Raw genomic sequence first — 27139 nt, 5'->3', positions numbered from 1 at the left:
AGAGTTAACAATATTTCATTTATTATAAACACTCTTTTAACAAATAGTTAACAGCTTAATGTGTGAATGGTAACTCGAGGTAATCATATCTGACCTGTATTTTCAGATTTATAATAAAAATTTCAAATCTGTTTGAAAAATCATCTTCCATAGATCAAAAGTCATCAACTATGGTGTTACACTCACTGACTTCTAAATGGTTCTTTTGTGGGAGGCAGGCCTTACGGTAGCTGTGAGTCAGTCATTTCACAAGCCGAAAACTGCCAACTTTTGTGTAATTAACAAGGCTAATATCACTAGCAAGGTCCCTAACTTAAAAGAAGGGCTCCATTATAATGAAATTTTTGTAAATTTATCAATTAATAAGTTAGTTCTTTTATTTCTTACTTCACTTGACATTCAATTTTACTGACACATGACAGAAAAAGAAAACAAACTGTCCTGGTCAATGCTCTAGCATTCTCCATAACGACAAAAAAGGTAGTACAATGAACCGGGAACTGGTAAACACACAAGATTACTCCGATGACTCCTTGACATATCTATGAATGACCAAAACGGTGGGGCAGATATTTGTTTCTATCACATGTGGAACAGTGTGTCAAAAATGCCATTAATCAGAATAATTATAATGAAGATATAGAAATTAAACAACAGAGAGAGATAGCAAAAGTTAAAAGATTCAGCAATTTCCTTTCAAGAAGTTTATTTTCCTAAAGCAACTGTGAAGTAACTTGATTAATGAAGGAGATGTATTCTAGCATCATGAGCAGTTAGAAACATGGTAATTAGAAGTATAAAGGGAATAGGAGGGATGCAAGGACATCATGTGCATAAACAAATATAACTTAAAAATATGGACATCTGAGTCAGAAACATCCAGATCTAATCTCAGCAACACCACTTACTAAACCTGTGACCCTAGGCAAATTACTTAGCTGCTCTAGGTCTCAGCTTCCTAATAAGGAAAGCTGTAGAATGGGGCAATAATAGCACTCACATCTTAAGGATGAATGAGAAGCTAAAAAGCAAGACTATGTGATGCACTTCCCGTTTTGCCTTTATGAATAGCTTAAGTAACAACTTTTACTTAATATGCTTTGCTTTCTCTCCTCAGTGAGACACTGCTTCTTTAAGAGAAAAAAGCAATAGCTCCCTAATTATCTTAACCATGTGAGAAATTTTTTCTTTTCTCACAGTGTCCAGTCCAACGTGTCCCTGTCTGCTGGAGAAAGGCAACGAGGCAGCTGGCTCTGGCTGTCTACTGATGGCCTCCTCCGCATGGGCGCGGCCAGCAGACCTTCTCGGATTTGTCCAGCGCCAGGACTGCCCCAGCGCTGCTCGATCTTGGTGTCAGGGCAGGCAGGGCTTGAGGCTGGTTACAAGAAACTGTATACTTTAACATTGGGGATAAATGGTCTTCTTTGGGGGAGAAACAATTTCCAAATAAGAAATATACAAAATATACAGATGAAAAACTTCACAAACCGTTATGAACAGCCCACATGATACGGAAAGCTGGGCCACCAATTTCATCAAAGGGTTTCCGACGTGTTATCACTTCCCAAAGGATAATACCCCAGCTGAAGACATCACATTTTTCACTGTAATTGCTACCTAGAAAAAAAGGTAGTAAATTTCAAGACTTTTCCCCACATGACTTACAGAAGTAACGGCTTTCATAAATTTTAAGAATAAACATCATGTACAAAAACAAGAGAATGCCACAGGTAGGGCTGAGAAACTCTTTCTGAAGACCTCAGGTCTTTGCAATAAATACACTTTTAAAATGAGTTAAGTATTAATAATGCACTCAAAAACTTACTCTATCATGTATAAATTAGGTAACTAGCCGGAAGCTGCTGTATAACACAGGGATCCCAGCCTGGTACACTGTGATGACCTGGACTTGGAATGGGGGGGTGGGGAAGGGAGGCTCAGAAGGAAGGGGGGATACATACACACACACACACACACACACACACATATATATATGTATAGTTATGACTGATTTGCACTGATGTACAGCAGAGACCACCACATTGTAAAGCAATTATCACCCAATAAAGAGGAAAAAAAACCCAAAAAACCCACTTTAGAAAGTTAGTCATTTTCTACCTTGTTGTCAAGAAATGTAGACCTTATCTTTTATTTAAACATATTTTCTCTGGGGCAGAGAATTAAAACAACTTGTACATTCCTTTCTGTAATTTCTTATTCCTTTCTGTAATTTATCTTAAAATTTTCTTCTCCTATTCTCTTGATGGAAAACACTATCAAAGCAGAAGAAATTTCTAATCTAGTGTGAAGATTTTTTTTCCAAAATATCTGGTGAGATAAATAATTAATTTGCAAACTTAAAAGTAAGTTGTAAGCAGGAAAAGTACGAATACCAAATTTACAGTAAGCAGATTTATGCAGCAAAATGTACATAATTATAAGTTGGCTGGTCAATCAGCTGATAAACAAAACCCTAAAACCCATGAACACCTCACTGTAAGAATGACCAATTATTACAACAGTAGCTACGGACATACTACGCATGTGCCACAGGCACTGGGGCACTATAAACGAGACAATGACATTACAATCTGATTTGAACCATAGGTGCTGACATCTTTCAGAAATGAAGAAATCTACGTAGCCTAATAGTCTGAGTTTTGTTGCTCTAAACAATTAAGAGTTAACTTTTATTTCTGGGTTCTTATGTAAAAACAAATCTTTCTGCTCTCTACACTACAGTAACAACTGTGCTATTTTAATTCAAAGAAAGTCACATTAAATAAATAATTTCAAAACAATGCCAATTATGTGTATTGTACATACGAACTTAAAAACAAGTGGCATTATTTAACTTTATACAATTTAACATTGGCTTGTCCACAAACTTTTTAACTGAACTTTGTGGCAAAATAGCTCCACTCAAGGGACCAGCTGCAGAGAAAATTTCTTTCTGCTGCTGCTGCTAAGTCGCTTCAGTCGTGTCCGACTCTGTGCGACCCCACAGACGGCAGTCCACCAGGCTCCCCCGTCCCTGGGATTCTCCACGCAAGAACACTGGAGTGAGTTGCCATTTCCTTCTCCAAAGCATGAAAGTGAGAAGTGAAAGTGAAGTTGCTCAGTTGTGTCTGACTCAGCGACCCCATGGACTGAAGCCTGCCAGGCTCCTCCGTCCATGGGATTTTCAAGGCAAAAGAGTACTGGAGTGGGGTGCCATTGCCTTCTCCAAATTTCTTTCTATTGGTGGCTAAAAACAAAGAACAAAAAACTTTAAATTCATCAAAAATAAAAGTCAAAATCAGGATCCGATTATTGAATGTTTCTGAATTTCATGGGCTTTCATACCTTCTAATGTATGAATCACACGTCTTCAGTTCAACTTTTCTCAATCATTTAAAAGATAATCGATGTTTTTATACAGAAACCTCATATGCAACTTATGGATCACTCTTTTAGAACTTAAGTTAAGACACATAGATGTAAAAGCAAGAATAAGGTATCCCTTACTTGTTGTCCTTAGCCTCACACTTCTGTCTAGTTACTTGTATTCTTTCTAAGGCATGCTCATTTAAGCTTTGAACTGCCGATTTTTAATCACTAGGAAACCAACACAAAGCATACTGGGTTCTCATTATTCCCTGTATTGTCCTATAAAGTTTGCAGTGAACAGGACTGGAAAAGGTCAGTTTTCATTCCAATCCCTAAGAAAGGCAATGCCAAAGAATGCTCAAACTACCGCACAATTGTACTCATCTCACACACTAGTAAAGTAATGCTCAAAATTTTCCAAGCCAGGTTTCAAAAATATATGAACCGTGAACTTCCAGATGTTCAAGCTGGTTTCAGAAAAGGCAGAGGAACCAGTGATCAAATTGCCAACATCTGTTGTATCACTGAAAAAGTAAGAGAGTTCCAGAAAAACATCTACTTCTGCTTTATTGACTATGCCAAACCTTTGACTGTGTGGACCAAGATAAACTCTGGAAAATTTTTAGAGAGATGGGACTACCAGACCACCTGACCTGCCTCCTGAGAAACCTGTATGCAGGTCAGGAAGCAACAGTTAGAACTGGACATGGAACAAGAGAATGGTTCCAAATAGGGAAAGGAGTACGTCGAGGCTGAATACTGTCACCCTGCTTACTTAACTTATATGCAGAGTACATCATGAGAAACGCTGGGCTGGAAGAAACACAAGCTGGAATCAAGATTGCTGGGAGAAATATCAAAAACCTCAGCTATGCAGATGACACCACCCTTAAGGCAGAAAGCAAAGAAGAACTAAAGAGACTCTTGAAAGTGAAAGAGGAGAGTGAAAAACTTGGCTTAAAACTCAACATTCAGAAAACTAAGATCATGGCATCTGGTCCCATCACTTCATGGCAAATAGGTAGGGAAACAATGACAGACTTTATTTTTTGGGGCTCCCAAATCACTGCAGATGGTGACTGCAGCCATGAAATTAAAAGACGTCTGCTCCTTGGAAGAAAATTATGACCAACGTAGACAGCTTATTAAAAAGCAGAGACATGACTTTGCCCACAAAGGTCTGTCTAGTCAAAGCTATGGTTTTTCCTGTAGTCATGTATGGATGTGAGTGTTGGACTATAAAGAAAGGTGAGTGCTGAAGAATTGATGCTTTTGAACTGTGGTGTTGGAGAAGACTCTTGAGAGTCCCTTGGACTGCAAGGAGATCCAACCAGTCCATCCTAAAGGAAATCAGTCCTGAATATTCATTGGAAGGACTGATGCTGAAGCTGAAACTCCAATACTTTGGCCACCTGATGAGAAGAACTGACTCACTTGTAAAGACCCTGATGCTGGGAAAGATTGAAGGCAGGAGGAGAAGGGACGACAGAGGATGAGATGGTTGGATGGCATCACCGACTCAATGGACATGAGCTTGAGTAAACTCCGGGAGTTGGCAATGGATGTGGAGGCCTGGTGTGCTGCAGTACATGGGGTTGCAGAGTTGGACATGACTGAGCAACTGAACTGAACTGTGAATTTGTAAACACTGAATCATTTCCTCCCAGAGGAAATACAGGATTGGGGTCCTGTGAGCCTCTTCACAACATTTTTGTCAACTGATCAATATACTAACCTTATTTTATGTGTTTCTGTTTAAAACATATTTTTTAGTATAAATCGTTGATTCATTAATATTAAACTCATGGCCAAAAGCACTGTAACTCATGCCTGAATGCAGATAAGCGAGCATGTGTGTTTTCTCTGTAAGACACATCACAGCCTTCTGATACTTAGGAACACTAGAAAGCACTTCAATATTACTCGTAGAGGCCGTTTTAAACTGTGAAATCATCAACACAAAGTACAAAAAAGGGAAAAAAATGAGGCACTCAATAGATCACAGAAGTGATACAGTATGAGAACTGACACAAGAGGGCAGAGCATTGCCTTATTTGACCTCAGCCGGAATGTGTGTGTTAGGCAACTCAAAATTTTTTCCTGCTCTGTGCATACCTGTGAATGACTTACAAAAAGAATTATGAGTACTGATCTTAGCATACACATAGGCAATTTTGCAGTTATGGAATCTGAGCATGAGGATCAACTGTACATATGCCTGAACTTCACAGACAACAGAAATCTTGCTATGAGATTCATGATCTAAGGCTGTATTTATGTAGTACTTCCTTAGACTTTAGGAAATATCTTGTGTAAATGCCATGTAGAAATAAAATCATGTAAATACAGGAAAGCCATAAACACATTCGATTTACATGGGGTAATAAGGCAGATTATCAGTCACATCATGCTTTTGCCATTTTACCTTCAAAAACTTCAGGTGCCATCCAAGCAGCACTCCCCTTATTGTTGGTCATGTGCGTCTGAATGTCACAGGCTGTACCAAAATCACAGATTTTTAAAACTGTCCCCCCTGCAACCAGCAGCAAGCTGTTTAAAAAACAAACAAGACAAAAAATAAACCAAAAAATGAATTAAAGATTACAAGACCAGTATTTGATTCTACAATAAAAGAGACACTTGAGGAAATAAAAAAGGTTAATAAGCAAAATGTCACCATTCAACTTCTGTAAAATGTGAACCAGCCACCTGTAATAGCTTAATAATGCAGAGGAATATAGGCAAAAGTTGACTTTAAGCCAGTTCTTAGGGTGACTACTAGACTCAAATTTTGATGTCTCCATCCCTATCTCCATAATCTTTCTTGACTATCCTTCTCTCTGGGCCAAAATAAGGGGTTTTAAAAAACATCTAGTAAGTGAACATTACGATGTTCTGAAATGGGAGTGGATGGATATCAATACCTTCATAAACTGTTGGCTCCTATACTTTACCTGCCTATCCCAGTTTTTTTTTTAAGGGGCAAGCAGAAACCTAGTCATAAAATCCAAATCATAAAAATTCTAGATCACATATCTGGGGACCTAGATTGCACAACAACCCAGAAGATTATGACAGCATTAAAAAAATAAATAGAAAATATCAAGGTGTATCACAACTACTAAGATTAAATATTGTTTCAGGAAAGTTCAGTTTCAGGTCTACACACATTATTATGTACACACGACAGACTGTGAGTACTTCTTACTGCGGATCATGGTGCCAAAAGTTTCCAAACCTTCTTTGCTCTTATTAACCTTACTGTGAACAGAAATCAGTCTTTAGTTAACCTAATGTAGCAAGACTGCTTAGCTGTTCACTGACTCTATATCCTTTCCAAAATTTTTGGATACATTTCTCAGCTTTCTGAGCAATTAGGTATGGCTATTATGACCATTCGCGCCAGTAGAATGTGATGTACTTCACCTTCAAGCCTGATCCATAAAAATCTCCTACATATATATATATACATATATATATATACACACACACACTCCTCTTCCTTTCCCTGTATGTCACTGAATGCAGAGGATTCTGACCTACAAGACAGACGGAGTCTGGGACATGAATTAGGAATGTTCACTTTGAACTTTAGGAAAACCCAAAAACCACGGAACCCATTTAGGGTTCAGTTCTCTCTATCTTTTGGCTTAATGATTCCCTTATCTTCTTGTAAGATCACCTATGCATGTAAAGGATATTTGCTGTAATATGTAGCACCTCTGGGTTTGTTGCAGGATGTTTTTGCAGTTTACCCAGTTTGCCATATTGCTGGAGGACCAAAATTCTTCTCATGTGAGTTTAAGAGTTAAAGCCACACTGTCAAGAGCAGTATATGGGGATTTAAGCATGTATAGGTTACACTATACATAATGTTGCTTTATTCCCTTACCAGTATTTTTTTTCATAGCATTATATACAGATATTTATATAAATTTATAAATTCTTTGCATATAATTCTGTTTCAAAATTCTAACTGGACAGATTATTTAGAATATTAGGTTTTTTTAGTCCATCATGACTAAAATAAGCCAGATAAACTACTATTCATATCTCCATAATGCCACAAATACCTCTGTGATAATTTATGTGGAAAGAATGCTAAGTGCAAATTACCTTTAGATTACACTTCAACAAACAAAAAATTTTTCCTTGATTCACCATTGATAAGTTTTTACTACTCTTTACCCCAGAGAAGAATTTTGTAACTGACTTCTTGGTTTCATCCTGGTAATTCAAAATATCACAGTAATTTTTCTGAATGACTTTTATATTGTTACTATTTATAATGAATACCCCTTTACTCATAAGATTTTGAATGAACTAGCAAAAAGGTAACTGAAGTAGGGGCACAAGCACAACCTGATACTGTATGAAACACCTAATTGTATCATCAGGTGCCTTCTTTCTGTGCCATTCTAAAAAATTCCTCCTGACTGGAGACTCCACAGGTTTTCCAGGGACAATAAGATAGGGCACATGTGTCTGTATACACAATTATATATCAAAGTACAGCCATTCCAAAGAGTTTCCTTTACTCCAGTACCTTCTAAAAAATAAATTCTAATGATAAAGCCCAATTTGTGTACTGGGTACCCCACAGGCAATTTTCAACACTACACCATGAGTCCAGCTGTAAGAATGCCTGAGAGGAATGAATGACCTAGACCATATCTCTAGTAAATATGTTAATGGTCTTTATTAACAAGAGTCCCTAGCTGCAGATGACTTTGGTAAGACATATCTGGTCTGTCTAAATAGGTTGGGTAAATAAACCTAAAATTTATGGATTTACAGGGTGTGGTTGAATGGAGAATGGAAGTAGATGTTTAAACTGTGTAATCATGGAATCTAAAAGATGTTAAAAAACTAAAATAACTTCCTTTTGTGAGATTATTTTAAAGTATACCGTTTAATAACTCATTAGTCATTTCAAAGCCAAACATGCCACAGTGCAGATGGGTGTTGCATCTAATGGGTTCTGGCTCCCCCAGGAAAAGGATGCTTCATGCCTCATACTTGCATCATGAAGGCATAACACCTTCATGCCTCATCCTTTGAATCAGCCAGTTTGTTCCTGGATAAGAGCTATGATTTTCACAAATTTGCTTTGATAATTCAACTCTGTGTTAATCTGGGGAGGGGGAAAAGGAGAACACAATCTCCCAAAACAGGGACAAAAAAAACCGCTTTCTTCGTTACTAGCCAAGATAAGTAGCTACAACAACAATCTCGAGAGTCAAGTTAAAAAGAAGTATCATAAACCTGGGACTTAAACATTATTTGACCAAGGACCCAGGGAAAGAGAAACCAGTTTAAGCCTGGAATGGAAATAAGATACACTAGTGAGAATTGCATGGAGAATTGTATTCACCTTGTGAATGGAGATTCCAAGAGTTGAAACTTAGGTACAGTGCATCAGATTAGAAAGGAGAGTGAGAAGTTCTACCTGGAAGGGATACTTTGATGCTTTAAATCACTGTCAAGAGAATGGAATACTTGTGACTGATTTCCTAGGGGAAACTTCTTATCTGAGAACCCATGTGATGGCCAGCAGTAGAGGACAAAGGGCACAGGGGGATTTTTTTGTCACAGGTGGATAGAAAAGAGAAAAATTAGAGAGAAATGGGGACAAAAATATGTATGTTTTGTTTAACTTGAGTACCCCTGGGGGGGGGGGAATCTCTGAAGTTTTAACCTTTAAAAATATTTATTTAGGGAATTTTGAAGTTCTTTCAAAGTTCCAGAATCCACAATATAAAGAAATCTAGAATATTTCCAGTTTCTACTCGGATGTGCCAGCAATGCCCTTTGCCTTTCTCTGAAAATGGAAATAATAACCACCCTGTGTAGTTCGGTGGAATGTTGACTATGTGTGGACATTGTGCTTATTAGGGATACAACGGGGAACAAGACAGGCTTGTGTCTGCTTTCATGAGACTGCTCAGGGAAACCAATATATACTGTGGGCACAAAACAGGACGCACAGACTAACAGATTCTAGAAGTACGCTAATCTAAGGTAGAAGTTATTAAAAATAAAAATGCCACTAAAATAAAAATGCCACTGAAGACAATGTTCTAAAATGCAAGTTTAGATGGCTAAATGATGGAGGTGTGTTAAAAATAAACAATGTTAAAAGAATAAAAATAAACATTCTTCAGCAAGCTAAAAGGGAAGAGAAAAGAAAAACTGATGTGCGATGACCAGCTTAAATTTGGGAGTGGGTGGGGGGTGCTGAGAGAGAGACCACATTATTAGAACTTACTTTGGTGGTTTCAGGTCCCTGTGAATTAGAGCTTTGGGCTGCATGCTGTGAAGATAAGCCACTCCTTGGGAACACTGTAAACACCAACTCATTGCGTGGGCAGCAGTGTAATATGGCAATGGTTCAGCACCGTGCAGCACTGCAAAAGAAAGGCACAAACTAAAAAGAACTTTATTGCATATAACAAAAGACACAAGGTGAATACAAGCACTGTCAGAACACATGACTGGGTATTTTCCTACACATGCTCCTGTCGGTCCTGCTTTTCCTTCTTTTCTAAATAAAAAGATAGAAATAGCTAATGATTTTATATGGATAACTACCACATAAGTACCTAACACTTAATAGAACGTCTATTAAATGTTATACATACATTCAAATACAATTAATATATATTACCACATTTTTTATCTCAATACATGCAGTCTTGTACACAATAATATAAATTATAAGCAACTGATAGCATACTGTACTTTTAGAGAGATACAAAGAAACAGTATAGAAGAAAACAAAATAATGTGCATTGAAATGTTTACAATTATGCTTTCTACAATACCTAAAAACGAGATAATTCAAAATAAAACTCAGAAGTATTAGATAGCCATTAACAATGACAAACACATGAGCAGTAGACACAACTAAATAAAATGCTACATGTTATAAAAATGGTGTGACAAGAGACTATATATATGGTTGGTGTTTCTTACAGTGAAACAGCTCTGTTCTACACAGATAACTAAATGGATTAGCTCTGTTCTATAAGGGGGACTAAATAATACAGTTTCCTTTCATCGTTACTAAAATGTTCCATAAAGTGAACATTTTCACAAATCTACTTTTGGGGAAAAAAAGCAAAATAAAGCAGAATAAGGATGTGTAGTTAAAAAGTTCTAAAATGAGGAGACTGAAAGCTAAGACAGGGCAAAAAGAAAAGGTTTTAAGTATGAAGATACTTTAAAATCTATTTAAAAAGCAAGTAATGCTTTTAACGTTATGAAGAGTACCATCAATTTAAAAGATTACTATACTTAGACGTCTAAATTTCACATACTAATGTTGTAGCCTCTTGTCTTTAGCAGATTTTTAATCTTTGGCAGATTTCTTTTCTTAACTATCTCCTTTTGGGACTCTGAGGATAAAATGTGAAGAACATTAAGTAATTTACAGTTTGTATTAAAAGCTTTTCAATTATGTTACTCTAATAGATAAAGACAGGTCTAATGACACTCACCATTATACAAGGAGCCCCCTTCAGCATATTCCATTACAAGACACACCTGAAGGAAACATATGTCAGAATAATTAACCACAGAGCTACAGCATCCTAGGCAACTTGAGAGACAACTTAGATCAAGCTTTGATTTTATAAATGCATTTAAAAATCATTTTTTTGGTCCCCAGTATTTGAATAGCACTAGAGGAAAAAAAAAAGGTATCTATCATCTAAGACCTTATCTTCTAGGGGCCTACTGTCTAAGAGTGAAGATGTATATAAAAACATAATCACAAGATCTTTGGGGATTTTTTCCAGTGCAAATGAACAGAGGCTATCACAGGTTATTGTGAACCTCCAAAGAAGATGAGGTTACTGGATAAGACCACCCAAGACAACTCTTCCGTTATACTGTGTCGCTAATAGATTAGAAGCACACACAGTGTGATCATTATTTTTTTAGAAATAATATGACAGATCAAAACAGCTTTATAAACTACACAGCTGCATGTATCTGCCATGGTTTTCCTCACAGATAGAGTAAAATGAAAAAATGACAAACTTACTGGATTCAAGCAGGCTCCATATAGCTTTACGATGTTAGGATGGTTCACACGGGATAATTGTCGAAGCTGTAACAAAAAAAGGTTTCTTTTGAAAAGTTTGAGGAAGTGATCTCACAGTATCATTCAAATCTTAAAGTTGTACAAAACATTAGTTTAATCATTCAACAATCACTGTTTCCTATGTAGCAGGCAATGTGATCATAAGCACCTGCCCATAATGGTGCAGGATCCCTGCCCTGGAGTTCTCACAGTTTAGTTGTGGGAGCGAGACATACACAAATAATTAAAGCAACACGCAAAGTGCTATAACAGGAGTTATGAACAAGGCATGAGTACAAATAAAAAGCAATTAAGTTTGCCAAGAAATGTTAGAAAGCCATCCCTCAGATGGCACTGAGCTGAGTTATCCAAACCAGAAGAAGCCATATCAACATCACCTCCATTTTCATAGCTATGGTTGAAGGAATACTCCACCTACTCTACGCTGGGCACTGGGAGGCACTTTACAGATACTGTATAATCCTCACAACTTTGCAAGGCAGGTATTACCATCTTCATTTTAAAGGTGAGGTACCCTGAAGATAAGGCTCAGAGTAGGTTAAATGAGTTGCTACATACCCTAGAGCTAGGAAGTAGTAGAACCAGAGTTTGAATTTTGGTCTGACTTATCATCTGCACTCTTGCATTCTCTTCCCTTCACCTCCTACCTCCTGAGTTAATTCCCTCTTCTCAGTTCCCATTACAACTGCCTTTGCTTTAGCAATTCCAATCTGAACCAGTGTAGCAATTACTACAGCCTCCTTCTGACTGGTCTCTGTACTTCCAGTTTTATCCAATTGAATCCAATCCAATGATTCATAGTGAGATCTGTGAGTGGTTTATTTCTCTTGCTCTATATCTCAAATTAATATTAACATATCCCCCCAGACTGCTCCCTGCTCTCTTTCATCTCCCACTTTTCTGCTTCTTTCCCTTTCTTTTTCCTCTCCTTCTCTATTATCTACATAATACTGCTGGCTCACATGAAGCCCAAAGGTAAACCTTTTTGCCACATGCTACTAGAAAGCTGTACTTTTCTATAGACAACATTTCTAGATTTTCAGTCTGAAGAGACTTAATATCACCATTTATTATATTTCACCTTGTTAAGATTCTGAAGTATTGAGCTTCAGATAGCAGATTGTTTAAGCATTTACTCTTGCTCCCCCATCAAATACTACCAAAAGAGGAAAGGTACTTTTTTTCAAGACAAACTCAGAAAGATGAAGAAAACATGATAAGAGAAAACAGCACATATTTTTGGAAGTTGGAAAGCAAATGAGTAGCAATAACTGACAATGCAGACCTAAAAGGAAATGAGAAAAAGTGAGAAGCAACCAGATTTAACTCATAAAACCTCCAAAAGGTTGGGCAGTGGTGACAGTACCAGGTATCTATTCACATAAGTTATTACTAATAAAAGGCCAGAGAGATCGTTTAAAATTAGGCCAAAGATTTCCTCCTTCCCTGTCTTCAAACAGCTAGTGAATGCCTCTTTATTGTCCCAAAGATTAGAGACTGATTCTTTAGAGAAAGTATAATAATATTAAATATAGATACATATCTAATGTAGAGATAAACACAGAGATAGAAATATAAAAATACCTTCTTTAGAGAAGGTGTGAGTCTCTGGATTGGGGGACATCAAACAAAACTAAGGATGAGCTCAAAGTAGTTGCCTCTGAGAAGCAGAAAACTTGATGGGAGGAGATACACAGGATTTTTAATAAAAATACATGGAGAACCATTCAACAATTTAAATTACATGTGTCTATAACATTGATGAAAAATTTTTTCTCCAAGCTATTATCATTTTTTTGACTGGATTCCTAGACTTTAATACAGATGATTTTACCTAGTTTTAGGAAACTGCCAATACAACAGTATCTGATCAGTAACCTCATTTAAGCCATAAACAAAAACTGTGAATAAGGCAAGATAAAGCCAGACTGTTGGACTACAGATCATTTTTCCTCATGATGACATCAAACCATTCATCAGCATCTCTCAATTCATTCAACTAATTACAAAAATCTACTTCATCATATCACGACTAATTTCTCATTTCCTCATGTTATGCATTTAAAAATATCAGGAAGTATATTTTGACATTATAATTAAACAAAATCACAGCTATAAATTCAGAAAGTTTATATGGTAAAGACCACTTCTGTTGGCCAATGAAGTTAAAAAGTTATAAAATCACTGATTTATTCAAATATTGTAAACTAATATACAAAATAGCATAAAAGAATGAACCTGATAATACAATAATCTCATGATTATTGAATTCTCCATCATCAAATCTGTACGAGAACAGCTATAAATTTTCATGCTAAATGAGAAAAGCCAATTTGACATAATTTTTCCTTAAAATAATCTCATTCGAATTTCTTAAAATATTCAGTCAAAAATGAATGCATAAAATTTCCCTTCTTAACTTTAGATAATGGGAGAGATTACCATTTCTTTTCTATTTTAAAATTTAAATTCTATGCCTTGAAATAGATCTGAATTACATGGAAGAGACTGTATTTTAATTCAGGGATGAATTCATTTATGCAGCTAAATCTCTCTTCTAATTTTTAATCAGAACTAAGAGTATGAATGAAAAAATGTTCCTATGGTATTCCCTTTAGTTCAACTAAATTGCTGATGTTTAAGAACACAGAGAAATGACAACTGAGAAACACTTTGTTTTTCACAAATATCAAATTCACAGAGTATCTTAGGTAAAGAACTACACAACAGAAATGACATTTCAACTTACCTCTACAATAAAAGCTTTCCTCTCAGATTCACTTTCTATCTGTTTAATGGCAACATCTTTTGCTCTCCACTTGGCTTTACATACTACTCCAAAAGCTCCTCTTCCAACAACCTGAGTTAAAAGCAAACAAACAAAAAAACCCCATGAGAATCAGAAACAAATAGATCCAGCCCACCATATAATGCTGAAGCAAACCTGAAAGGTTAAAGAAGATTTCAGAAATCATCACGATCTGGATTTGCCACAGAGCCAGTATGAATTTTCATTAAAACAAGGAGACAATGAAAGGCGCTGTCTCTATCTTTGAAAGTTTATGGTCTAGACACCTCTTCATTCTCAAAATCAAAAAAAAAAAAAAAGACTCATAGAGACAGAAAACAAATTAAGACAGGCAAGATGAATGAGAGGATACAGAGAAGATGGTTTGGAAAAACAAAAATAGAAAGCAGAAACGTAATTAATGTTTTAAGCTCTTACATTTATGAAATTAAAAATAGCTTTTAAATAATTCAGTGGGGTAGGGAGTAGAGGGGAAAGGATAAAAATATAGATGATAAAAGACTGGCCATTGTGAAGGACAGACGAAATATGGAATATTACACACTGGAATGTTATTCGTCAAGAAAAAGGAACAAACTACATGCTACAACATGAATGAACCTTAAAAACACTATGCTCAAATGACAGACACGAGAGACCACATACTGTATTACTCCAGGTATATGAAATGTCCATAAAAGGCAAATCTTTAGGGATAAAAAGTAGATCAGTCGTTGTTTGGAGCTGAGAGTGGAAACTGGGAGTAACTGTAAATGGGTAGGAGGAATCCTACCAAGGCGATGAAAATGTTTGAAAACAGATTTCTGGTGATGTTTGCACAGCTTAGTAAATTGTACAAATTACTGTACACTTTAAATGGGTAAATTTTACGATATGTAAAATATATCTCATTAATTTAAGTTACAAAATAAAAACTGACCATATGTTGTACTGTCGTTGAAGCTGACAGGTAGCTCTCGAGTTCATTCCTCTCTTATGCTACTTTACTTTTACTGATGTTTGAAATTCGCCATTATGTTAAAACAACAACAAAAGAATAGCTTTTGATACTTGTTAGAACAAAATCAGTCTATTTTATAACTGAAAATGACCTTAGTTATGTGCCGTTTACTCCAATCTTCCAACTTCCAAAGGATCTAAGTACTTCCTTAAGCGAAAAATCTACAGTTCTCACCGATGATGTACTTTCTACGGAGTAGGCACTGAGCTGAGAAGGAAATGTCAACAAACTCCAGTATTCTTGCCTGGAGAATTCCATGGACAGAGAAGCCAGGCAGACTACAGCTCATGAGGTCACAAACAGTAAGCTACAACTGAAGCGACTTCGCATGCATGCACCCAAATCTGTATCATGTATCAGAAAGGAGCAGTTACATCTTCCCTTGGAAGAAGAGTCTTCACTTTAGGCAAACTTACATGAACAGGTCCTCTTTCCAGAGTAAGAAACAGGTGCTAACAAATACCAGGACAGTTAGTTGTAAGTTGAGATGGATGGCCACTCTGGCCATAACTCAAATTCCACTTCAAACATTACAGAAAGCAGTATGGACATTTCTCATGTTGCTTAATGTATAAAACTATCCAAATAGTTAACATTCAGTGACTGTTTACCATGTGCCAGGTACTAGTCTAGGTGCTTTAGTGTATTAACATGTTTAATCCTCCTTCATTTTAAAGGTAAGTAAACTGAGTCACACAGTTGCAAGTTGCCCAAGATCACAGGGTCAGAGAAGCCAGGATTTGAAACACAGAGTATATAATAAACAATTCACTTTATATTCAGCCTCTGATGTCATTGTTGTTTAGGCCATAAGTTGTGTCTGACTCGTCTGTGACCCTGTGGACTTGTACCCATCAGGCTCCTCTGTTCATGGGATTTTCCAGGCAAGCCTGGAGTGGGTTGCCATGCCCTCTTCCAGGGGATCTTCTCGATGCAGGGATCAAACCTGCGTTCCTGCTTGGCAGGTGGATTATTTACCACCAAGGAAGCCTGTATGTCACCAGCCTAAAGGAAACTGAGTTGTCCTGATTCTGGTGACTATTCTTTTTCCATTCCTGGCCCTTGGTGCTCAGGGACCTCCTGCTGATTAGGCTGTAGCCCTCCTCCATACCTCTCATAAGGGAAAGGAGTCAATGTCACTTATTTGAACTTTGCATCCAGTTACTTCAACATGAATAGCGACTGGCTAAACCTGGTACCATTGGAATAATGGAAAGAGCACACCTAGGATCTGAAAGCCAACAGACTTGAGTTTAAATATAGATTCTGTCTGCCTTCTAGCTACCAATACTGGGCAAGTTTATGTCCTTGAGATTCTGTTTCCTCAACAGTAAAAGAGAGATGTTTACATTTTCTTCAGCATATTATCTATAGGGTTCGTAAGTCAAAATCAGACATTTTCTTACATACCACAAAAGAATAATAAGTGCTTGGAGTTGGGTATGAATCAGTTTGAGGAGTTATACTCCTTATTTCTTTCAAATTAACCACAGTGAACAGCACACAGGCCCTAAAATAAATTTCAACATTAGGACAATATCAGGTTAAGAAAGCAAGGATGGAGAGACCAGTCTACCTGTTAACAGTACTATGAATAATGATTGGGAAGTAATTTAATATATTCTCCAACTATATATTTATAAATGGCTTCCCTGGTGGCTCAGGTCCGACTGGCAAAGAGTCGGACATGACTGAGGAACTGAACTGATACTGATAGTGGTGGCTCAGACAGTAAAGAATCTGCCTCCAATGCAGGAGACATAGGTTCTATCCCTGGGTCAAGAAAATTCCTGAAGGAATGGCTTCAGAAGGGAATGGCTAACCAATCAAGTATTCTTGCCTGGAGAATTCCAGGGACAGAGGAGACAGGCAGGCAACAGTCCATGGGGTCACAAAAGAGTCAGATAGGACTTAGTGGATAATAATTTCACTTTTCTTTCACTTTTCATGTATTTACAGATACATCAAAGCAACTGGTACTCAGCAGGTCTCTTGTTTCATTTTGCTATTCTCAAGAATGCCCACACAGGGATTTCAAACATTACATTTGTGTATCTTGCATCTGTTGCAAAAACTGTGTAAGGTGTGCATGACTAATTGTGATGCACAAGTGCCACCTAGTGCTGAGATGATGGCCAACCTGAGCCTGCAACTTAAAACCATGAGAACAAAATGTGGGCAACTAAGGACATGATAAACTTTCTCTCTCTCGTTTACAAAAGCAATTTTTTGGAAACACTCTGAAATATAAAACAGGCATTTCATGTAAGATAAGAGTCCATGAACTTATTAAGAAGCCTCTGTGTGCATCAGAGCCACGTGATATTTCACGTGTATGGTGAAACAACAGATCTAAAATGATTAAATAAAGTCCAAGATGCCTGATGTACAGGTAAACTGAAATACATGATAGAAAAAATAACTGTTGTGAATTCAAAGGTTGGAGGCACAGAATCAGTGTTTAATGAATAACATTTCTGTCTATGTAATAATTCTGATTACTAATTCCAGTGTGGAGGGGGATTTCCCCACACTTTTAAGCAATCCTCAGATACCAGCTGGACAGCCTACCATTGAGCTCAATTCTGACATCATCCACCTGGAAAGAGCATCAGATCCCACAGGTTAAGGGCTCAGTTCTGCGAGACTGTGTTGTACCCTCTCCCCCACCAAAGGCCTTCTCTGTTCCCCACTCTCCCCCAATCTTAATGTGTTCACCAACCTGGAAGCTCTCCGAAACCCGTCCTTCTGGGTTTACATGGAGCTTCATTAAATGGACGTGAATGATTAAGTTGCTGGCCACTGCTGATTAATTCAACCTCCAGCCTTCCTCTCCTCCCCAGAGGTCAGAGGGGTGGGGTTGAAAGTTCCAACCCTCTAATCACATCGTTGCTTCTCTTGGCAAGCAGCCCTGTTCTTAGGTGTGGTCCAAAATTAACCCCAGGACATCTTTATCTCTCATCACTTACAAAATTCAGAGGGTTTTGGGAGCTGTGAGCCAGAAACTGCAGACAAAGATCAAATATATTTAAGAAATATTTTGGTCATCTGAATGACCAAGTACATGCGTGCTTAGTCGCTCAGTCATGTCCACCTCTTTGCGACCCCATAGGCTGCAGCCTGCCAGGCTCCTCTGTCCATGGGGATTCTCTAGGCAGGAATACTGGAGTGGGTTCCCATGCCCTCCTCTAGGGGATCTTCCCAACCGAGGGATTGAACCCAGGGCTGCCGCGTTGCAGATGAGTTCTTTACCGTCTGAGCCACCAGGAAAGCCCAAGAATACTGGAGTGTGTAGCCTATCCCTTCTCCAGGGGAACTTCCCCACCCAGGAATCAAACCAGGGTTTCCTGCATTGCAAGTGGATACTTTACATATTTCTTGTAAATCACCATATCACAGAATCAAAATGTGACTTCCATCTTTTCAAATGGCATAAATATTAGGGGTAAAAGAAAAAATATATAAACAATTGATCCCTGCCTTCAAAGGTTGAAAGTGAGGTAGAGAAGAAATTCAAGACAAAACAATTCAAGACAAAACAATCACACACACACACACACACACACACACACACACACCCAGATGAAAAGGGCCAGAGATGAGAGTCTAGGATGGCGGCTTTCAGGACAGACTTAGGGATTTGAGGGTAGAGAAGGCTTATTTCCATGCCCCCTCCCCCTCAACTTCTCACTGAGATCTCCAGGAGAAAGCAGCCTCACAGGACAGGCTCTGCCAACACGGGAAGCTGCAAATGAGTTAAGTGTGGTAACGGAGACAGTCAGAGGGAGGCCCCACGTTCTCTCAGCCTTGACAGAATGTGGAAATGATACAGAAAAACTCCTGCCAAGAGAGAAACAGGATAACTGAACACTGAAGAGTCTTCTGACTGCAGGAAGGAGGCTGCTGGATGGCAGACAGCTCAAAATACAGGGAGCTAATGCAGAGCTCAGCTGAATCTCAGAGGATCAATGAAAGCCAAAGGGGAGGGCCCAGTTAGCAGGTGGGAGAGATGGGTAAGGTCTCCTGCTTTCAAGGGCTGAAGCGAAGCTAATGCCAAGAGAACGATGAACTGCGTTTATTCCTTAAACCAGTATTTCTTGAATGGTTACTATATACAGCTACCATCTGGGATACAAGAGATATAGCCATAAATAAGACAAAGGCCTAGATCCACATGAAATGTACTTTCAATTTAAGCAGGGGGTAGGGAGAGGAAAGAAAAGACAGTCAACAGACAAAAAGATGGGGCTTCTCATGTGGCTCAAGTGGCAAAGAATCTGCCTGCCAATGAAGGCGCTGCAGGAGATGCAGGTTTGATCCCTGGGTCAGGATCCCTAGAAGAGGAAATGGCAACCCACTCTGGTATTCTTGCCTGCAGAATCCCATGGACAGAGGAGCCTAGAGGGCTACAGCCTACTCTTTGGGTTGCAAAGAGTTGGACATGACTGAGTATGCAAGCATGTGAGACAAAAAGATGAATAAGATAAATAACAGCTTATAAAAAACTGCCATGGAGAAAAAGAAAAAGTTGAATAATGGGGCAAACTTATGTGGAAATTTACGGCTGGATAGTATAAAAGGCATCTGAGGAGGTTACTAATTTCATATTTGAATGACACAAGGAACGAACCAAAGAAAAAACTACTAATGTAAGGACCCTAAAGGGGGAAAAACCCTACAATCCCCATTCAACAACATTTGAACCTCATCTATAGTTTAGGCATTATCCTACATATTCCAGATATAGAAGTAAACAAGTTAAACCAAAATCCTTGTTCTAACTACTTATATTCTCTGTGTGCAGGGAGACAAAGAAGAAGCAAGATGTGTGTATACATAGGTTTATATATATATATATATATATAACACATAATGTTTTAAGAAAATGATAAACGCACTAAGAAGAAAAGAAACATAATTGTGTGTGTGTGTACACATGCATGCACTTCTCCCACTCCAATTTTAAATTAGGCCTTACTGAGAAAGGTGACATTTTAATGATGACCTAGAGAAATACTTGGAGGGTTTGGTGTAAGCAGGACATAGTGGGAAAAGGTAAGAGTGATGCAGGATAAAGCCAGAGAGACAAAGTCTGGATCCTGGGAGGGTTCTTGGCTCAATGAAAAGGAGTCTGAATCTCAGTCTAAGTGTGATGGGAAACAATTAGAGGAATTTAAGGAGGAATGTGATATGATTTTACATTAAAAAAAAAAATCATTCTGGCTCTATATGAAGAATGAATTGTAAGGAAGCTAGCTTATATATAGAGAGAGATCAGGCAGAAGGCTGTAAAAGCAGCCCAAGCAAGAGAGAAGTGCTTTGAGAACAAGGCTGATGGTAGTACAGAAAAATGAGCAGAACTGGGATATGTTTTAGCTTGTTTTTGTGCTCATGCGCTCAGTAATGTCCAAATCTGTGACTCCATGGATTGTAGTCCACCAGGATCCTCTGTCCAAGAGATTTCTCAGGCAAGAATACTAGAGTGGGTTACCATTTACTACTCCAGGGGATCTTCCCTAACCAGGGATCTAACCTGAGTCTCCTGCCACTCCTGAATTGCAGGCAGATTCTTTACCTGCTGAGTCATCAGGGAAGCCGGGGAATATGCTTTAGTTGTTCAGTAGCTAAGTCGTGTGCAACTCTTTGCAACCCCATGGACTGCAGCACGCCAGGCTTTCCTGTCCTTCACTGTCTCCTGGAACTTGTTCAAACTTATGTCCACTGAGTCGGTGATGCCATCCAACCATCTCATAAACCATATGTTTTAGAGGTAAAGTCAAAAGAGCTTGCTGATGATCTGCATGCAGGCAGGACAGGTGAACAGGAAAAGACATGCTGCTGCTGCTGCTAAGTCACTTCAGTCGTGTCCGACTCTGTGCGACCCCATGGACTCCAGCCCACCAGGCTCCGCCGTTCTCTGGGATTCTCCAGGCAAGAACACTGGAGTGGGTTGCCATTGCCTTCTCCTTTAATAAAGGATAAGAAAGGATGAAGCAAGCAGGTTCTTTCTTTTTTTTTAACAGCACAGAGTTCTGATTTACTCATATAAACCCTAAGATGCCTATTTAGATATCTGAGTAGAGATATCAAGAAAGAAAGTGGAAACACGAGTCAAGAAGTCAGGCAGAATATTAAAAACTTGGGAGAGTCACTAGCATTTAGTTGGTACTTCAAATCAATCCCCTGGATGTGGTGACCAAAAAATAACGTGAACATTGGGGTCCCAGAACTGAGCTTTGAAGCACTTCAACATTTAGAACACAGGGGAAGAAGAAACCAGCAAAAAGAAAGCAAATATAAAAACAGCAAAAGCATTAAGTCAAAGGCTCTCTAAGTGTAATCTCTGGGTCAGAAGCACTTGCATCACCTGGAAATTTGTGAAAATGTAATTCTCAGGTTCTTACCTAGAATTACTGAGTCAGAGGGTCGGGTCCAGCAATCCATGTTTTAACAAGTCCTTCAGGTGATTCTGATATTTGAGAATGACTGTATCAGGTTACATTAAAACCATAATTAACAGTGAGACAAGATATCTCATTGGAAACCATCACACAGACCAGAGAGCCTTCCCTTACTGCTGATACGGTCTATGGAAGTTTTCCAGACCACTGACATGATATTTTCAGCAGGAAGAAAGGAAAAGGAGAATTCTTGAGAGCAGCGCATTGTTGTTCTTGACACATGGTAGATCAGAGGAAAAGAGTGGCACAGATGGCAAATTGAGACACAATGGCAACTGAGGCAAATAATAAAAAAAAACTAATATTCAAACTAGAAAACAATGAAAGGAAGTCACTTTTTACTTACTACCAAATTTCTAATTCAAGTTCACAATCAAATATGCTTTTTGGATTGTACTCATATCTGAGTAAGATTCTCTGACTTATTATTATTAACAATTACTGTGAATGGACAGCTCTCCCCAAAGATCAGTTTTCACCAAGAGTGTAAAAAATGGCACATGTCCAAATTACAAGTATCTCCCCCAATGCAAACATCCATCCAAAATGCTGAACCCAGAAATAAATATTTCAGATATTTTTCACAATCCCTCATCTATAAAAATAGAAAAACAAAGGAATGCAGCAAGAACTTTGGTTTTAAAAGGGAAGTCCAATTAGAAATATTTCCTTCTGAACATATGACTGTTTTCTAAATTAAAATGTTTTCAGATTAATTCTCTTATTATATGTACCTCTCCCCCCGTGGTTTAGCCCTCATAATTTGGGATCCACAATTTTAGTCTCATGTAGTAAAGCAAATTTAAATTTAATTTCTGAATATAAAAAAAATACAGCAGAAGAATATGAGATGACAGAAAAAAAATATTTCCATGCAATTAATATTAAAATGCAAAAATACCAAAATCAAAATTCGGTGTATGTGTTCAAAGAAAGCAACTCCTTTAAAAACTAATTTAAGATGGACGAATACTCCATTCCTTTGTCAAGTCAGGTTTTTAAAAACAAAAAACCATCTAAACGAAAACTAAATGGAAAAGGGTATGCACCCTTGCACTCTTAATTTACTATGAAATAATTCTTAATTGTGTCCAATTCATGTTATTTTTAGTTCAGTGACTATAGCTGTCAGTTTGCTTTGGCCCTGACCTGTGGTCTGTGTGAATGGACCCTGGCCGTACTGCCATTGCTCTGGCTAGAGATTTGGGACATGACAGAACAAGCACAGATCTGAACATTTATTAGTTAGAACTTGGAGCCTCCAACTATTTCAGAACTTCAATATCTATTAATTAACTGAACTGTGACAGAGTAGAACTGCCACCTGCTGACAAGACAGACTTTATAACACAAAAGTAAAGCTTTGACTATGCAGACTTTTTAAAATCAGCCGTAAGACATCTGACCCTTTAAACAGGCCTTTCTTTCAAATAATATGCCCATGTCATCTTTTAAGCTACACAGGCACACTATAAATGTTATGACTGTGGCTACCTCTTCACTGTGATAACAATTACAGGTTTCTCCTGAAACCAACAATCACTGAAGTTTCACATGGAAGCGCTTATTAATAATTCTGAATATTCTTAATATTAATAACAAATCTATAGACAGTTTATTCAGGCCACTATAAGTTAGGTTTTCTCTATTATCAGTTGCCCACACATTTAACATAAAAAATCACAAAATGTACAATACTGTCAAAGCTCTTTCTGTATTTCAATTTAAAACAAAACCTCTGCATGTCTCTGCTGCTAAGGCACTTCAGTCGTGTCCGACTCTGTGCGACCCCATAGACAACAGCCCACCAGGCTCCCCCGTCCCTGGGATTCTCCAGGCAAGAACACTGGAGTGGGCTGCCATTTCCTTCTCCAATGCATGAAAGTGAAAAGTGAAAGGGAAGTCGCTCAGTCGTGTCCGACTCCTAGCGACCCCATGGACTGCAGCCTACCAGGCTCCTCCATCCATGGGCTTTTCCAGGCAAGAGTGCTGGAGTAGGTTGCCATTGCCTTCTCCAAGAACATATAAATGCTGCAACTATTATATGTGCATTGCACATATGCTATTCTTGATGTCAACATTGTGGATCTCCCCTTTTAAAAGCGACCATGCCAAATAGGGTCTTTTTAGCATTTTAGTAAAGGCCCGCTAATACATGGCTTGTATTGTTACAGCACCTGACCCTCTGCAGAATCTTTTACCCCTGGTTAAACCAAACTATTTGTTAGGTATAATTAATTGCAATGAAATCAACATTTGCAAAGAGAATCAGATTTTATTTTTAGTGTAAATGCTGCGTTAGCCAAATCACTAACTTATCTTAACCTCTGGTTTAATCACATAAAAGAACCAGCTCACATAAAGAGAACCAGATGGACACTAGAATTCTCATGATTATCTCATTTATTCATTCAGCAACTACTTATAGAAAACCTTTAGATGCTAGGCATTGGAGTTAAAAGTGTGAATAAGGTTAAACTTTGCTGAGGGATACCTACTTTCAGCGACAGCTAAGTGCCATGAAGGATGTTAGAACTGACAAAGATCTAGGTTGCTCTGGGAAAGCTTTTCCAAGGAAGTAACATTGGAGAGAAGGAAATGGCAACCTACTCCAGTATTCTTGCCTGGAGAATCCCATGGACAGAGGAGCCTGGCAGGCTACAGTCCCTGGGGTCCCAAGAGTCGGACATGACTTGGCGACTAAACTACCACCACCACCAACAACAACATTTGAATGGGACTTGAATGGTGAGAACAGGTCAATGAAATTCTAGGGAAAAGAGCATTCGAGGCAGAGGAACAACTACAAAGAATTCATTTTAGTATCTTTCCCAATCTATGATGCTTACTTTATTCAAAATCTAGTTTCAAAATCTTTCCCACTAAATGGAGCCTTCTGTGATAAACTCTACTTTCAAATTATGGCTTAAGTGTGCAATTTACATTACATTCATAGTTTTAATTTGTGGTTCTGAAAATCTAGTCTCATGATAAGTCAAAGTTTTTAAGGAGAGAATCCTAGGATCATTCACTCATCTTTCATAATCTTAGCACAGAAAAGAATGTTCATTAAGTGCTCCAGACCAGCTATTATAAATGAAATCGGTATTTTGTTTCCCATTCTTACAATAAGGTTGGCTACAAAGTAACTTCAGAAAGAACCGAAGGGACCTTATAAATCCAAGAGGAAAGAGCAAATGACTCAGGAGTGTGAAATCTCAAACTCAATTCCCTGCTCTACCATGTACTTAGATATGAGGCTTCTGGCAAATCAAACTCTATGACTACTGCTGTTGCTGCTAAGTCGCTACAGTCGTGTTCGACTCTGTGCGACCCTATAGACGGCAGCCCACTAGGCTCCGCCGTCCCTGGGATTCTCCAGGCAAGAATACTGGAGTGGGTAGTTGTCACTATCTGTAAAACGGGAGGATCATTTGCCCTATTTAATCAGGATTAGTTAGTCACAAACTACATTTCATCATGATCACTGTCCTTAAAGCTGACTGTGGAAACAGAGCATAAATGCTAGAAAAAGTGTGAAACAGTGAGTGTGATTTCATTTTAGAACTGGAAGAAACCTTAAATTATCTTGTTCAATCTCTCTTTTTACGTGAGAAATCAAGACGCTCAGAAAAATGAGGTGATTTGCTCAAAATTACTGAAATACATGATGGCAAAATCAGTATGGCATCTACATTTTCTAAATACCCAGCCCAGTACACTTTTATTTTAACCACACCAAAATGCCTCTCTCACTTCTTGCAACCTAGTCCCCAATGTACTGATACATAACTCACAATTCATTCTAACAGTCAGATACAGAATGATAAAAGCTAAATGACTTAAAAAATTTTAAAAATACCTACATAGGCTTCTAATGCTGAGATCTGACATAATTTGATATCAAAACTGAATTTAGAAAGTTTCACACTGATTATTACTGAGTCATGGTATAAGAAATGTAAGGATTAAACTCAGCTGATGCCTTAAAAATATACATCTGTGAAATGAGTGCATATTTGGCCTATGGTCAGAGTATTTTTCTTTATACACAATTTCTAACTGAATCAGTATAATGCTGATTCAATTACACTGTTATTTGAGAAACAGAATATGATTTTCTTCATCTGTAGGCAATACACTGGTACCATATAAAATGATGAAAGCAATATAAAATATTTTTTGTTTCTAGTCATGTTTCTGTTTCTCTTATTCATGATTTTAAGCTGAGAGCAGAATCTAAGTTGAGAAATAATGAGTGCTCATGGTGCTCCCTAGATTATATAGTAATACTGCTTTAATGTGAAAATAAAGAATATGATGAAAATTATGTAACGGTTTTAACATTAGAAAGGTCTAAGTTCAAATCTTTAACATGAAAATAAACTGAGTAATAAAAACTGAAAAGAACAAAATCAAAAGCCTGCCTAACCTAGGAAAATTTCATCTAGAAACAAAAATTTACTCCTCAGCAATGTCCTAAATCTACTAAAGAATAGTTGAAACATCATCTAAACTAAAGGAAGGGTCTTTGGAAACAGAACCCAAATAGGAAGTTAAATAGCTTTGGGGGAAGAGTGGTAAAAGGATAAATGACACCTTACTAATAACCAAGAATGTAAAATGCTTCAAAAAGCAGTGCGGGAAAACTAAGGTTGTAAAAGTCAGATGATGTAAGTCTCTGAAAACATTTGGTAGACCACGAAGTACAAGTTATTATTATATAACAATTTGTAGTCTACAAGCATAGCAGTTTGCCACAGAGTAGACGTAAATGCTTATTTAAAAACGGCAATTCTTTTATACTGACTCACTGAATTTTTATTCTTAAAAAAGAAAGAATGTTAGCCATGAAAGCAGGATCAACTATCCAATTCTGAAAAAAGAATTTATCATAGTCTCAGAAGAAAACACACACACACACACACACACACAGACACACACAAAACCTTCCCCTCTTCCAAAATATGGGTCCTTCTTTTAGCCATATGACCTTAAAGCAGGTCACAGTTCCTCTCTGGAAATCAGTTTCCTAGTAATGTGTGTCAGGCACTGTGTTGGGTGTTTTGCATGTACTGCCTAATAAAGTCTCATACAAATAAAACGAAGTGGAAATTATAATCATTTTACAGTTAAGGAAACTAAAGCTCAAAAAGGTTAGTCAGGAAACTTGCTCCAGATCACACAGCTAATAAATGGCATAGCTGATACACTGAACCTTCATCTAACTCCAACGGTTTTGCTCTTCCCACTTACACTATCTTGTAAAATGAGGCTGTTTTCAGAGATCTTTAAGATTATTTTAAGCAAGTAAAAATAAAGTAATCCATTATTCTTCCAAAACATGCATAGAAAAAAGAAATCATTCGTTGAAGGATAATTATCTCAGTACT

General features: G+C 37.8%; 1 protein-coding gene across 7 annotated transcripts in view; it reads right to left on the bottom strand.

Moving 5' to 3' along the window:
- MAP3K7 (mitogen-activated protein kinase kinase kinase 7) overlaps positions 1 to 27139 on the bottom strand; it is a 62242-nt gene that overhangs the window by 33756 nt on the left and 1347 nt on the right. For 4 of the 7 annotated variants that reach the window (XM_081528492.1, XM_081528496.1, XM_081528494.1 and 1 more), the window contains exons 2-7: positions 14226 to 14336; positions 11417 to 11482; positions 10869 to 10914; positions 9638 to 9776; positions 5795 to 5919; positions 1489 to 1617 (exon numbers count right to left, since the gene is read on the bottom strand). In XM_081528492.1, the coding sequence (XP_081384618.1) occupies positions 1489 to 1617; positions 5795 to 5919; positions 9638 to 9776; positions 10869 to 10914; positions 11417 to 11482; positions 14226 to 14336 (616 nt within the window). Of the gene's footprint in view, positions 1 to 1488; positions 1618 to 5794; positions 5920 to 9637; positions 9777 to 10688; positions 10767 to 10868; positions 10952 to 11383; positions 11483 to 14225; positions 14337 to 27139 lie in introns of all 7 variants that reach the window. The other 3 variants (XM_081528491.1, XM_081528493.1, XM_081528495.1) reach the window with 2 other exon arrangements.

This window comes from Giraffa tippelskirchi, chromosome 9 (assembly GCF_054371585.1).
Source record: "Giraffa tippelskirchi isolate mGirTip1 chromosome 9, T2T-mGirTip1v1.2.pri, whole genome shotgun sequence".
In the NCBI taxonomy this organism is placed as follows: domain Eukaryota; kingdom Metazoa; phylum Chordata; class Mammalia; order Artiodactyla; family Giraffidae; genus Giraffa; species Giraffa tippelskirchi.
Note: the sequence above shows the minus strand (reverse complement) of the source record. Positions and strands in the feature narration are given on the sequence as shown.